This window comes from Terrapene carolina, unplaced genomic scaffold (assembly GCF_002925995.2).
Source record: "Terrapene carolina triunguis isolate 2854851 unplaced genomic scaffold, T_m_triunguis-2.0 Scaffold96, whole genome shotgun sequence".
In the NCBI taxonomy this organism is placed as follows: Eukaryota; Metazoa; Chordata; order Testudines; family Emydidae; genus Terrapene; species Terrapene triunguis.
The window spans coordinates 19022808-19037462 of record NW_020664447.1 but is presented as its reverse complement, the minus strand read 5'-3'; the positions used below and the strand labels follow the sequence as shown (position 1 = coordinate 19037462).

Here is a 14655-nt window from a genome sequence, read left to right as displayed (position 1 = left end):
GGACTAGTCAAGAATTCAGGAAGTGAGAAAAAGCAAGGCACACGCACCTTCATATTAGGGATAATCCGCAGAAATCTGAATACAATTAGCATATTCACCAGGCGCACCATATCCCACAGAGACAGCAACCCCATCATTTCAGGTCTCCTACAAAAGACACATGAATAATGGAACAAATTAGAGAAATAGCTAGTGACCAAAAAAAAAAAAAAAAAAAAAAAATCAACAGAGAAGCAACTGATGATAATTTTTTATTTGTTCTTCACAAATTTTCTCAGCATTTGTGGGTTAATAATTTTTAGAAAAAGGAAGTTCTATTTCATTGTGTATAATCTCTCTATAAACCTAATGCTGACAGTTACAGAGCTGAGAATTTACCTGACCGGAGTCTCAGCCACAGGAAACATTAATGACAGAAAAGGAAGGGATCCACAGATAGCTGCCATCACTTAAGCTACAATTTTAAATGCAGACATGACATACATGCATCTCTAGCTGTTTAAATGTGTATTGAAATGCCTGGTCAACTGATTTTGTTTCTACCAGACAGCCCTTCTCCTATCTCCTCAAAGGAGATTGACTTTGTGTAGTTTGAATTCTCTGGATGGAAGTGAAAGAAATAGGTTAGATGTAAGTCCCTTTGGAAATCTGAACCTGTCTAGGAGTATGCTGCATCCATGCTGAGCCCAGCTACTACTAACTCGTGAGGGAGGAGGGAAGCTAGATCATGGCAGTGCACTTCATTACTGATAGACTGGCAGAATGCTCCACCCATTTAGATTCCTTTTCTAAAGTTCATGTTAAAAATGTGTGTAGATAGCAGGCAGACCTCATGATCTTATAGTATATTTTAATTAAAATATTCAAAGAAAAAGAAAAGCATCGATCACATTCAAACTCTTCTACTATTTTCAGTGATAATTCCTTACTCATAAGGATTTGTTTTTATCCTTCCAAGTAGTAACTGACTTTCACAGTCGATGAATAGCAATGAAAAATACAAAGAGTGCACTGCATATAAGAGATCCCAGAGTAGTGCAGTTACAGAAAGGATGTGCATTATTGGCTACTAATACACTAATAGAATTGGTTTTGCTGCACTCAGGCTTCAAACTACACACTGAATTCACACAGATTATCATACATCCTGCCATGCCTTATTGCTAAACTAAAACAGCATTCTGCACATTACAGGGTCACATTTGAAAACTCAGTGCTAATAATAGTCGGCTTTTACATTGGAACATTGTGTGCTTCTGTTGCTGGGAGGGAAAAAGGCTACTAGAAAATGGGAAACTCTCCAACAAATAAGTGAAAATTCCAAAGCCATGATTCAGGTAACAAAGATACTCAATCCAAATCCTAAAACAAGAACTAAGAAATCCCAGCACAGAAGGCATACTCTGGAAATATTTTAATACTCTGCCAGTTATGTCCACACTGTGATAAAAAACCCACAGCACCAAGTCTGAGGGCCTGGGTCGGCTGACTCAGGCTCACAGGGCTCAGGCTGTGGGGCTATAAAATTGCAGTGTAGATGTTCAGGCTCAGGCTGGAGCCTGGGGTCTGAGACCCCATGAGCAGGGAGGGTCCCAGAGCCTGGGCTCCAACCTGAGACCGAACATCTACACTGCAATTTTATATTCTCTTAGCCCTATTCAGCTGACCTGGGCCATCCATGGCCATGCCATGGCTCTTTTATTGCAATGTAGATATACCCATGCAGACCCAACAATTAGCTAACACACTGTAACAGACATCTCAAGATTCATTCTGATCCACCTGGGTTGTATGTTCTTTGGCGCAGGGACATTCCTTTCACTCTGCGATGGGTGGGTGTCTGTGTTAGTGCCTAACACAATAGAGTCTCAGATCCCTGACTGATGCCTGTAGATGCTCTTGCAATACAAATATGATATCAAATAATAATGATGTGCATTCACAAATCAAAGGGCAAAGTTAAGCCCAAATTTATCAGATGAATTTGTGTGGGAAATTAATTAAATTCAGAGAAACCACTGTAAATAGCTTGTTCACAGCTATTAAGATCCTTCTGACAGAGCTTATCCAACCATCACATTTAACTCTGATATGTCATTCGAATTGCATTCCAAACGAAACAGTTTTTCTAGCTATAACAGCTAATTACCAGTTACCTTGTGCCACTCAAAGACTGTTATATGAAATAAGACTCAGAAAATACCTACATTAAAGTGGGGTAAAATTCAAATGAAAATTTCTTTTAAAAGTTGGCCCTTCAACACAGAAGGAAGAAAGTAAGTGCTGGAGTCCATTACAAATGACTGTCACAGGAAAATGGAGGACAGACTCTTTTTCCAAAAGTAAGTGGAAGCAGATCACTTGTATGACTGTTTAAAGCAAGAGTCAGCTGCAGCAGCATGCCATTTTTAAAGGAGCATCTATGATTCTTTTTCTTCTACTTAAGGGAAAAGAGCCACTGAACAGTCTTAACTCAAGAGCCATGAGAAGCAAAGAGCAGTAATTAAACCACTCCTTGCTTACTGTGTGCATATATTTTAAAAAAATCTTTTACTCCAATACACAGAGAGATATGTGAGAAATTCTGTATCTACATCAACTTATTTCTACAACAAAACTCAAACTTAAAGCTACAGTGAAAGTTGTGATAAGAGTTTATACAGTTAGGTTTAACTGTAGCCTGTTATAGAAACAGAACAAGGTTAGCACCAGTTAATGTTTGCACTACATTACATTTCATTTCATATACTTTTAGAAAAGCGCTATAGGGACACAAGCTATTTCTCCAAGTCTGCTCTGCTTTCATTCTAAGCCAGCCCTCACGGTACATATACTCATCCTTCTCTCAGAACAGCAGAATAGCTTTTTCGAATTCTGTCAGAGATCTAACAGAACAGTATTCTCCCAATTCTCTGTATTGCCTGACCTCTAGTGACTGCAGAGGTGAATTACTGAAGTAGCTTTTAACGGGTTTGGCAAGTTATGGTAGGCAGGTTTTTTTTTTTAGTAGGTCTGGCAAGTTACAGCAGGCATATGTAGACAAATACCTAATGTGTATCATGTTTGAAAAATAAGAACAACCAATGTTTATAAATAGTTGTCCCTGGACACTGGACTAAAGAGAGTACATGTGAGCCTTGCAATTTTTGTCCAGGATCTTTTAAGTCCCAACACCAGTTAGTTTCCTTATACTATAATTTTCAGAAGAGCTAGAAATGCTTACAAAGAATACATACCAGCCTGGATGAGGAAATCCATACACAGCAAAAGTTGAGACCTCCAAAACCTTTTATTACAAAAGAAAAGAGGAAAAACTGCAGCAACTCTGATGTTTGTTTTGTGAATTAAAGTCTCAAGAACTTGACCTCAAACTTCTTCCAAACGGACAGCGACAAGAGTTTTAGTCACTAATTTGACTTGCTATAAAACTAGGTAATTGTCAATTTCAGCTACCAGATCACAAAATTACTTCTGCCTCCCCACCCAAATCCAGTGGTGGGAAGTAAAACTTACCTCTTGTACAGAAACATGTTAAAGTGCATGCAGGATTTTGTTTAGGTATAGGACCTAGCAGCAGGCAGATTAGCAGTATCAGAACTGCAATAATAGTTTCAGAGAAACTCATTCTATGGAATCCACATTGAAAATGGCAAGTTTTAGAATTTAGAATAAGTTAGAATTTTTCACCTAGTCTTCGAGAATACCATTAGTGAAACAACTTTGAAAATATAAACAAAACAAAGGCTTTTACTACTGTTCTACTAAGAGATCTTACAGGGTATTAAGAATTGGAAGTTTTCAGAGCAGCCTAAGAAAGGTGCCCAGATTCTACTGTATTTAAATGGGATTTAAGCCCTAACTTCCTTCAGCTCCCACGTCTGGGTGATTACAAAGGGCAACTGAAGAATGTTCTCCATTTAAATCCAGTGTGCATGAACAATTAATTCTCCTCCCTCCACATTAAACTGGAAAAGGCTTCTTGTTTTAAAGCCAGAAGATTAAACACCAACCAGTTGACCTCTTGGGCAAAAACTATCTAAACAAACATAGTTGGGCAAAAAGCAAAAAATCAAATGGTGGCTCTTAAGTGGGCGCAGAATACCAAATTTAGATCTGATCTAAGGAAGTGTAAATCCATTACACCAGGCTTGAATCTGGTCTCAGCTGTCCAGCGAATTCCCTTCTTTCATCAAATAACTACATGAATGATTAGTCTGCTACTCTCCATCCAAATGGTAAGGTTATTACAGATTATGCAAGGCCTGGTCTACATTGGGGGAGGAAGGGATCGCCCTAAGATACGCAACTTCAGCTACGAGAATAGCGTAGCTGAAGTCGATGTATCTTAGGTCGACTTACCTCGCGTCCTCACGGAGCGGGGTCGACTGCCGCCGCTCCCGTCGACTCCGCTTCCACCTCTCGCCGCAGTGGAGTACAGGAGTCGACGGCAGAGCGATCGGGGATCAATTTATCACATCTACACTAGATGTGATAAATTGATCCCCGATAGATCGATCGCTACCCGCCGATCCGACGGGTAGTGTAGATGTACCCTAAAATGCAATAGCTCCTCTTATTGTTATTTTTGTTTGAGAGACTTGAGCTCTTCAGATTTAACACTGAGGAGGCTGTGTATGGAGACGCTCACAACTCCAAATATCTATCTCCAAAATGAAGGGTAAAATATATCTATTGATATTCTGGAATATCAATACAGTTTGAGTGTATATAAACAAGTAGATCTCATCACTGAAGGGTAAATTTTTGACCAAGTGAAAGCTACATGCCAACAAGTAATAGTGAAAAATGCTTCCACAATGTTGTCCGCTAAAGGTTCTGCATTGTTCTGAGATACAAGGATCAAGACAAAATTTAATTTCAGTATGAAAATGTATTGATCAGTTTCTCACATGTGCCAAGACTGTATAAATCGTTATCTCTCTGACTCAACCAAATAATGTTGACATTAGATCTGGGTCATCCTAGAAACTCATTTTCAAGAACTTAGCGGAAGTTACCCATGAACTTACCAGCAGAATTACAGTCAGAAGTCCATCAAATCTATTGCTTGGGTACGATAAGTATCTTTTAAATCCCATTGCCAGTATTTTCAGCAGCATTTCCAGCAGATAGTACAGGATAAAAAAACAATTTATAGCCTAGAAGGTGTAAAATGAAGAACATCCTTAGAATTAAGCTTTGAGGAGCAACAGCAACCACATAAGACATTGATACTTCTTACCCCCAAGAAGTAGTCATCCCGTTCAGAAAGCTGCTTATCTGCATCCATTACCAAGATGACCTGGAAAAACAAAAAACCTCTGGTGAATCAACAGTTGGCTGCTGTACCCTAGAGAGCAAAAATGCATCACATAAAATCAAGATGGGCTCCTCCCCAGCCCCACCCCCCATCTCCGAGATAGTAGGGCACTTTAAAAACTAAGAAAAAAAATACGATTGCTTATTCACCTCTCTGTGCCTCAGCTTCTCCATCTGTAAAATGGGGGCAATGATATCGATCTCCTTTGTAAAGCACTTTGAGATCTACTAATTAGAAGTACTATGCAAGAGCTAGTTATTATTATACTCTGCAGACTCCTTTCCAAACAGAGAAATTATTCCTTAGTTTTAAATATTCTGTGCAAGATTAAACAATGCATAATAGAGACCTCTACACAAGGTGGTGGTAGGAATGCAGAGTAATGTACAAAACTAAATCCTGTTCTGTTTCTGATGCAGAAATCAATACTTACACATATAGAAATGATGTTTGCTAGTGCTACTACGTTCCCTAAGTAGCCAAAGAAGTGATGGCCAAAAGCAAACTGCACTTTCTGCAGAAAAGGAGACTGGTACTCTGGTTTGGGAGGATGCTGAAAAGAAAAGAACATAGTCATTTTTGAGATTCAGAGTCTAAAACCTTTGTTAGAAGGAGTAGGGAGAAAGGCCCAATTTAAGAGAAGAATAAAGGATAAACTCAGCCCCAATGCAAGCAGGGAGCAAAACTCCAGAGAGCTCAAATTTCAGAAACATTGCATACATTTATGGCAGGACTGAATTTGTTCCTAAAGCCTGGTTTACACATAAAGTTGTATCAGTTTAACTAAAGGTGTGATTTTTAAACCAATTCAGTGATATTGGTGCCAAAAACCACATGAATGCTGTTATTTTGGTTTAGGACAAGTTTATTTTGATCTAGCTTATGTTGATTAGGAGTCAGTTTAAGCTAAACCAAAGTAAGCCCACCTTAAACCAAAATATGAGTGTCCAGACAAGGGTCTGCACCAGTTTATCAGAAGTTTTTAAAACCAGTTTAAGTTAAAAATCAATGCAGCTGTGTGCAGACAAGCTTTAAGATTATATGTTTCACTGGCAGCCAAGAAGCAAAACTGACTTCATTCAAGGACTGTGAGGCAAGACTTCTATTGAGGAAGGCTTTCACATCATCCTCCAAAAAATAAACATGTGAAGACAATGAATTACCTTAAAATGGGACTGTCTCATGATGGTAAAACTTTTTAAATGCCTCACACATTTCATCACAAACCTATTTACCATGTGTGTTTTTAGTTAATTCCCCTACGCACTTCTAATGATCAAAAATGGTGTTTAAATAATAATGCACCATATGCTCATCTTCTTGTTAATCCTCCATGGAAACAATACTTATAAATTTGCAGTATTGATCCTTTCTAGTGTATTTATTGGTCTAGAGACCAACTGATGAGGAGACTGAATAAATGCTCTTCGATGTAATGCTATTGACAGATTTTTTTTTTTATGTGAAATGGTTTAATTCATCTAGCACAGCCCAGTCACTTACACATAAAGTTTATACATGGTAGTTTCAGTTTCCTGCACTTATAAGAGAGAACAGCTAACTTACAAACGAACTTTTGGGGAAATGTGAAGTCTCTCTCCAACTCATCTTCCACTTGCTTATTACTAATCGTATCTTCTAATATAGGAACATTTACACCCATTTTGCTTAGTCGAATCACTTAAGAATTCCCAAGATAAGAAGCATTACAAACATTTTTGTTTGGCTTCTGTTTGGATAAGTTTTTCGGGAGATGCATTTAATGTTTTAAGGCTCAACACTTTAAAAGTGGCCATCTGACTGAAAATCAATGGAATTTGCCACTATGAAAACCATTTAGGAATAATACAGTGAACACACCGTGTAATCGATGACTCTTCACCGCTCCATATATATATGTACTGTCTGCTCAATTTCATGTCTTCACAGCCAAAGCTTACTATTTACTGTTGTACAGAACTGCACAGATTAACAGTACTATATAAATAATTGTCATGCACATACCTGTTTAACAGGATCTTTGTCAAGTTCATCAAAGAGTTTCTGAAACAGGGCAGCTGACAGTATGCCATGAGGGCATGACCGAACTGTCTTTACATACAAGAGAAACACAAATCAACATCTGTGTTTAATATATCTGTAGGGAGGGCAGATGCCTGAAGACTACAGCAGTACTCAGGGAGGCAGCAGGCTCCAGTAGGCAAGGCACTGGATTAGGACCAGTGGTGGATTAGCCACTGGGCCAATGGGGCCTGTGCCCAGGGGCTCTGGCCACCAGGCAGCATGGGAAGCCCCCACGCCCAACCCCACTCCACAGCAGCAGCCACAGGATGGGGGAAGCCACCCCCTGCCCCCATCGTCCTCCAACCCGGTCCCTGGCAGCAGCCGCAGGATGTTGGAAGCTCCCCACCCTGGGAAGCCCCCATGCCCGACCCGCTCTCCGGCAGTAGCGCCGGGCAGGCGGGACAGGAGAAGCCCCAGCGCCCCGACCCTGGTCCCCTGCAGAAGCACGGGGCGGGGGGAAGGAGGGGATGGCAGGGGAAGCCCCAGCACCCGGACCCCCGCTGCGGCCCTGAGACTGGAGGAACTCTCACTCCCCACTGCAGTCCCACGGCCGTCGTGCGGGAATAGAGCTTCTCTGGTCTTGGGGCCACAGTGGGGGTGGGGGGAAAGAAAGGAGAAAAAGGGTTGCGGGACTGCAGTGGGGAGGGCGGAAGGATGGGGGGACCCTGGGTGGAACAGGGGTGGGCCCTGGGGAAAGGGCAGAAAGGAGTGGGGCTGTGGACGGGCCACAGGCAGAAGGGGCGGAACAGGGGTGGGGCCGCAGACAGAAGGGGTGGGGAGGGGCCCCCCATTGGGAGGTGGATTAATTATGACAACGGGAGAGCTCTCTCCCTTCGGCACAGAGCGGCTACACTAGAGATCTTACAGTGGTGCAGCTGCATTGGTGCCACTGTAAGCTCTCTAGTATAGACATAGCCTTAGACCAATAGTTCTCAACCTGCAGCCTGCTTGCGGCCCAACCAGCACACAGCTGTGCAGTCCATGTGACATCCTCAGGGCCATACAGGTAGTGTATATATTGTTTGGGTGCAGCCCACATAACACACACAGAGCTGCATATGCAGCCCTCAATGATAAACAGGTTGAGAACCACTGCCTTCGACTGTAAACTTTCAAAACATAGGTACCTAAAACACTTAACCAATAGTGTGATTGACTTTGATGTTGATCTCCCGTTGGAATGAGTTGGCTAACTATGGATTTAGGTGTCTACCTTCTGTTCTATATTCCCCCGCATACATCCTGCTCTGAGTAACTGAGACTAGAACTGACAACCAAGGAAAACAAAATATATATACTCCCCCCCCCCCACCTCCATTTCATTTCAAGCATATTTGTGCCATCTGGCTCCTGCTGCTCTTTAACTAAACCTACTTCAAGAGTCTTTAATTTTGCTTTATGCAAAGTTTCATAGACATATGTTCATATACAATGTACTTTCCTAAGCTGTCATATGCAATATGTGTTGCAAGAGAGTGTCCCTAGAAAAGGCTGAGACATGGACAGAAAAGCCAACTTGGTATGACCCATAACAATTTAACAAGAGGCGTTGAAATGTAATCAAGACAATCTACTTGTATGTGAATTTCAAAGAGATGTACTAGACCAGCAGTAATTAACCTATTTATTTGTAGTAATAGAAATCAAGGGTAGATGCTAAGTGTATTTATCTGTGTTTATCTATACATTGTTAGAAGTTTAACAAAATCACCAGATTAGCTTGTAGAGGCTAATTCCCTTTGGTGTCTTAATTGCTTTATATTATGAATGCAGATGGTTCATTTAACCTTAAGATCAAAGATGTAAGATATAGCAGAAACTCAGAGTTATGAACCCTCAGGAATGGAGATGGTTTGTAACTCTGAAACATTTGTAACTCTGAACAAACCGTTACGGTTGTTCTTTTAAAAGTTTACAACTGAACATTGACTTAATACAACTTTGAAATTTAACTATGCAAAAGAAAAATGCTGCTTTTAACTATCCTAATTTAAATGAAACAAGCACAGAAATAGTTTCCTTACCTTATCAAATCTTTTTTTTAAACTTTCCCTTTATTTGTTTAGTAGTTTACGTTTAACACAGTACTGTACTGTATTTACTTTTCTTTTTGATCTCTGCTGCTGCCTGATTGCGTACTTCCAGTTCCAAATGAGGTCTGTGGCTGACCTGTCAGTTCATAAGTCTGGTGTTCTGAGGTTTTACTATCGGGTAAGAAACTAATAATATTATCTATATTGTCTTCAACTTCATTATCTATGCTATGATGAAGTACCAGCTAACTGCCTTTATTGAATGAATGCAACTAGTTTACCTGTGTATGCATAGGAAATAGAAGATTAGCTACAAAGCAACAATCTCCACTGCATATTCTATCTCAGGGGAGGTCTTGCTGTGACAAGAGGTTTGTCAGCTTGCTAGGGAGCTATAAAGGAAAGCCCCAGACCTGACCCTGACATCTCAGGTCTGCTTAAAACTTTAACATGCAAGATCTAAGCCATAAGACTGAGGTCTCCAGGTTTACCCTGGAATTCTCATGGAAGAACTTGAACAGACTATTCCTGGACTGCCTATTGGACTATAACCTTTTAAATTGATTCCAGAAAAACTTTTACAAATCAGAAGCCTCACCATCTCTGCTATAAAACTGACCTAAGGACTTTACACATATCTGTATGTACATTGATCTTTTAACCACTGCAACTCTCTTCTTTCTTTTTCTTTTTATTTTTAAACCTTTAGTTTTCTAGTCGCTAAAGGATTGGCATCTGCGTGAATATTGGGTAAGATCTGAGACTCATACTGTCCTGGGGATAAGTGTCCGGTCCTTTTGGGATTGGTGATCATCACATATGGCGAATCAGGCTTTCAGTAAACACTCACTATATTAGACTTGCCTATCTAAATGGAGACTAAAGGCTGGACTGCTTAAAGGGGACTGTATATAGCTTCTTGTTAACCAATGTGGTGTTACAGAAGCTGTTTTGTTCCTTGGATTGGGCCAAAAGAAATCTGATGAGGTTCAACAAGGACAAGTGCAGAGTCCTGCACTTAGGATGGAAGAATCCCATGCACTGCTACAGACTAGGGACCAAATGGCTAGGCAGCAGTTCTGCAGAAAAGGACCTAGGGGTTACGGTGGACGAGAAGCTAGATACGAGTCAACGGTGTGCCCTTGTTGCCAAGAAGGCTAACAGCCTTTTGGGCTGTATAAGTAGGGGCATTGCCAGCAGATTGAGGGACATGATCATTCCCCTCTATTCGACATTGGTGAGGCCTCATCTGGAGTACTGTGTCCAGTTTTGGGCCCCACACTACAAGAAGGATGTGGAAAAATTGGAAAGAGTCCAGCGGAGGGCAACAAAAATTATTAGGGGTCTGGAGCACATGACTTATGAGGAGAGGCTGAGGGAACTGGGATTGTTTAGTCTGCAGAAGAGAAGAATAAGGGGGGATTTAATAGCTGCTTTCAACTACCTGAAAGGGGGTTCCAAAGAGGATGGATCTAGACTGTTCTCAGTGGTAGCAGATGACAGAACAAGGAGTAATGGTCTCAAGTTACAGCGGGAGAGGTTTAGGTTGGAGATTAGGAAAAACTTTTTCACTAGGAGGGTGGTGAAGCACTAGAATGGGTTACCTAGGGAGGTGTTGGAATCTCCTTCTTTAGAGGTTTTTAAGGTCATCCCTGGCTGGGATGATTTAGTTGGGGATCCTGCTTTGAGGAGGGGGTTGGGCTAGATGACCTCCTGAGGTCCCTTCCAAACCTGATATTCTATGAGTCTATGAATCTAATTATAGAATAGACCAACAGTTTTGGGGATTGTCTGCCCTATTCCTTGCAGTCTGCCCATTCTTAGCGTGGCCCATCCAGGCACCTGGTCACAAAGGCATTACCAGGTCACATTGTTAAAGATGTTGTGACAATGTCTGTGACAGAACACATGCACTGCTGGTTTGTTAAGTCCATCCCTGGATCAGAGTTTACGTCTTCCACTCTTAAAAATTGGAGTTTGAATTGTGACAGAAGTCAGGCCTTTAGGGAGTAGATTTTCAACCTCATTGCTAAACTTAAGCCTCCCACAAGCCTTACTAATGCCAAAAAGGAGCTAACCGTGGGCATGCTATCACCCATAGTTTAGCCCTGGTTTTCCTTAGAAATGGGCATTTCAAATGCTAGAAGAAAACACTGTAGAAAGCCATGTTCCAATCTAGCACATCTAGGTCTGCTCTCCTCCTAGCTCTAAAATGCTCATTTGAATGCTTCAAAGCACAAGTCTGTCACTGGGACAGTCTCGTTAGCTTTCACTGACCTTTGCTTTCTCTGTCCCTTCACATGGGAGAGACAACACTAACTCCTCCCTCCCTGCCCACTACCCTGAAGAGTGAGTAACCCTAACATCTGGTCAATGGCTTCAGAGAAGATTTGAGAGCCACACTATACTGAGAATAGTCTGCTCAACTGATCTAGTTACCATTTTTACATAGCTGCCCCTTTTCCATCATAAAATCCTAAAAAACTGATATTATAAGATAGGGTTTTAAAAAAGAATTTGCAACAAAAATGTTTAATGAAAACAAACTAGAACAATACTAAGTAGTGGCTGAATGGCTCTGGGGGGGTTATAATAAGAAATAAAGCCTTCTGCCCTCAGTCACAGGTTCAAAATGAGTTTGCCAGTAGTGACCAAAAATTGTTTTCATCAGACAGCTGCTCACTAACTCATAAGAGAAATGAGTTTGGTGGTCAAAGACCAGCTGAGAGCAGACTGGACACACACCGTTTCCACACCACCATTCAGAGTCTCAGCAAGAAGGCCAAGAAATAAATGGTCTTGCAGCCCAACCTGACCTCTGCTCTCACACTCAGAGGGGATTCCGATATTGGCAGGGCAGTGGGAAGAAGCTTCTGCTGATGTGACCACTCTCAGACCTGCTCTGTGGTTAAACAGAAGACTTCAGTCTCCAGGGCTATCAGGCCAGAACTTTTAACAAGAACTGATATGAACCTAATCAAACAAAATCAGATTCCTACCCTCAAGATGGCTTGCTTGCAGCAAGAATCCATTTCAACTTTTTGAAGCACTTGTAGTAAGGTATTAGCACTGACACACAATCTGTTTAAAAATAAAATTAAAGAAAAAAAAAGAGACGGAGACAATTAACTCTGACGGACATCTTGAAATATAATCTGTCTCCCCTGCCTCTCATGAAGGCACCATCAAAGTGCTGCTCTTAACTCCAGCCCTGTGCTTATTTGTTAAAGCAATTACAACAGACATGGAAGATTAGGTGTGAAAGCAAAAACCGGCTTCCATCTTCCCCCACCTATAAGACAGACACAAATGAGAGCCTCAGAACTGTGTTTAAATGATAAGGATATAATATAACAGGGTGCAGGAGAGAGGCAGCCAGAAAAACAGCCCATTAAATAAATAGATGGGTGATAATCTGTCTTCCCCCCAAAAAAGGGAATCTCAGGAGAAGTAACAGACACAACTGGAGGGAAAATATTGCTCTCTTCCCCCACAGCAACATACATTCTTCACTTACTCATTTGTACTGACAGAACTCTCCTTCAGGGAGCACAGCACTTCGAATGCAGCCCGGATTCCTAAGCGTCTCCTCAAGAGCGAGGACTGAACCGATTTCTATACAGTGAAAACAATACAGAGGAGCGAAGTTACCTTTCAGTAGCTATTACAGAGGCAACGCGCGTAGCTGAAATGAAGAGTGCCCTGAGTCATTGCCCATCTCTCAAACCAAAGCAAACTGCAAGCCTCAAAAGGAGCCATTTCAGTTCAGTTAAGTGTGGGTTTCAGGAAGGGCAGGTCACCCACTCTCTGCCAATTCCCCCACCACTAGCCACCCGCAGTCCATCTACAGAGTCCAATTGTATATTTGCTCTGCAGTTTAAAGGGTAACTTTAAAAAGTTTCAAGGCTGAGATCAGTGGAGTCCAAGAGAAGACATATTGCTCAGAGAGAGCAAGAAGACATAAGAGTCCTGCAATTGCTAGGCATGAGCAAGGAGACAGGGTACAGAGGAGAAGAATGCCACCCCCCCCCCCCCCCCCCCACAGGACCAAGACTTCTGGCCAGAGAACACACTGGCCTTCTGGCATCCCCAGGAATCATGGCTGGTTTTGGAGATTTCCTACCCCCTCTCTTCCTTGAGATTGGACAGTAAAAGGGAAAGAAAATGGGGGACCATCTGAGTTCACGTAAACATCCAGGGCCTGATTTTCAAACCCTGGCCTCCATTGGTGTGAGCACACTTTTGGAGGAACTAACTCCAGAATGTGCAGGTGATGAGTGGTATTAGAGTATCCAAAAGCATAAATGTGCACCACCATCCATGTAGAAGAACAGTGTCGGTTAAGATCCCACCAAAAGCAGGCCCCCAGCCATTTTTGTCTTATCTGTACTTTTTTTATATAAGACTTTTTCACACTAGCAACCGTCATGGTCAGTATGTGCATCTCTCCACTATCTTTCTGTAGTGGAAACTGAGACAGGTGGGGAGTGGTGAGCAGGAAAGGAATATGCACGGCATTTCCCCACTTTTTGTATCTGTCACATTCACAGACCCCTCCCCCCAAGGAAAGCCCAAGACTGCTCCCCGTAGAGCGCACATTGCCTCAAAGGGTGTGGGAGCCTGGGAGCAACATCCACTTTGCACAGGTTCCTGGAGTGAGTTGGGTATCGCAGGGAGTATGCTGCACTCCTCGAGGGGCACAGCAGCAGAAACATTCCCCCTGTGCACTTCTGAGCACCAGGAGGAATTCGGCAGTGCTATGTCTAAATGGTAGGATTGTTCCCTATGGGAGGAGAGATCATGATCTGAAGAAGGAATATCGAGGAAGCATGGGCAGTACAAAGGCCCGCTCAACCACCTCGTAGAAAGAGGCACTTACGTGGGAACTCCTCCTGCAGTTCTAAAGAAAAATAACTAAGAGGGTGGGTAGGTGAAAGAGGAAGCAGAGTGAATGCTGTGGGAGATACCAAGAACTGATCTTAGTCATTGTCAGCCTGTGATTTCTTATTCATTCTTCCTTCTCCTCAACCCCACAGTGCTCACTTGACATATTCTTAATTAATGGCCTAGGATTGGCAGCCTCTTTCCCCCTAAAAGCATACTATACATCAAAATACAATAAATCAGTCCCAGGAAAAGCTCTTCTATGATAATAAAAGCAAGGACCCAGGTTAATTCAGAGACAATGGAAAAGCCATCTTCCAAGATCTATGCTCAAGAAGGTGGTGGCAGCAGTTT

The 14655-nt window shown here is 41.9% G+C and overlaps 1 protein-coding gene across 2 annotated transcripts in view; it reads right to left on the bottom strand.

Annotated features, from left to right (window-relative positions):
• Window positions 1-14655, bottom strand: part of TPCN2 (two pore segment channel 2) — a 58339-nt gene that overhangs the window by 10716 nt on the left and 32968 nt on the right. For both annotated transcript variants that reach the window (XM_024205056.2, XM_024205057.2), the window contains 8 exons: window positions 12935-13032; window positions 12417-12498; window positions 7325-7411; window positions 5754-5873; window positions 5243-5302; window positions 5031-5159; window positions 3237-3286; window positions 48-147 (listed from right to left, as the gene is read on the bottom strand). In XM_024205056.2, the coding sequence (XP_024060824.2) occupies window positions 48-147; window positions 3237-3286; window positions 5031-5159; window positions 5243-5302; window positions 5754-5873; window positions 7325-7411; window positions 12417-12498; window positions 12935-13032 (726 nt within the window). The remainder of the gene's footprint in view (window positions 1-47; window positions 148-3236; window positions 3287-5030; window positions 5160-5242; window positions 5303-5753; window positions 5874-7324; window positions 7412-12416; window positions 12499-12934; window positions 13033-14655) is intronic.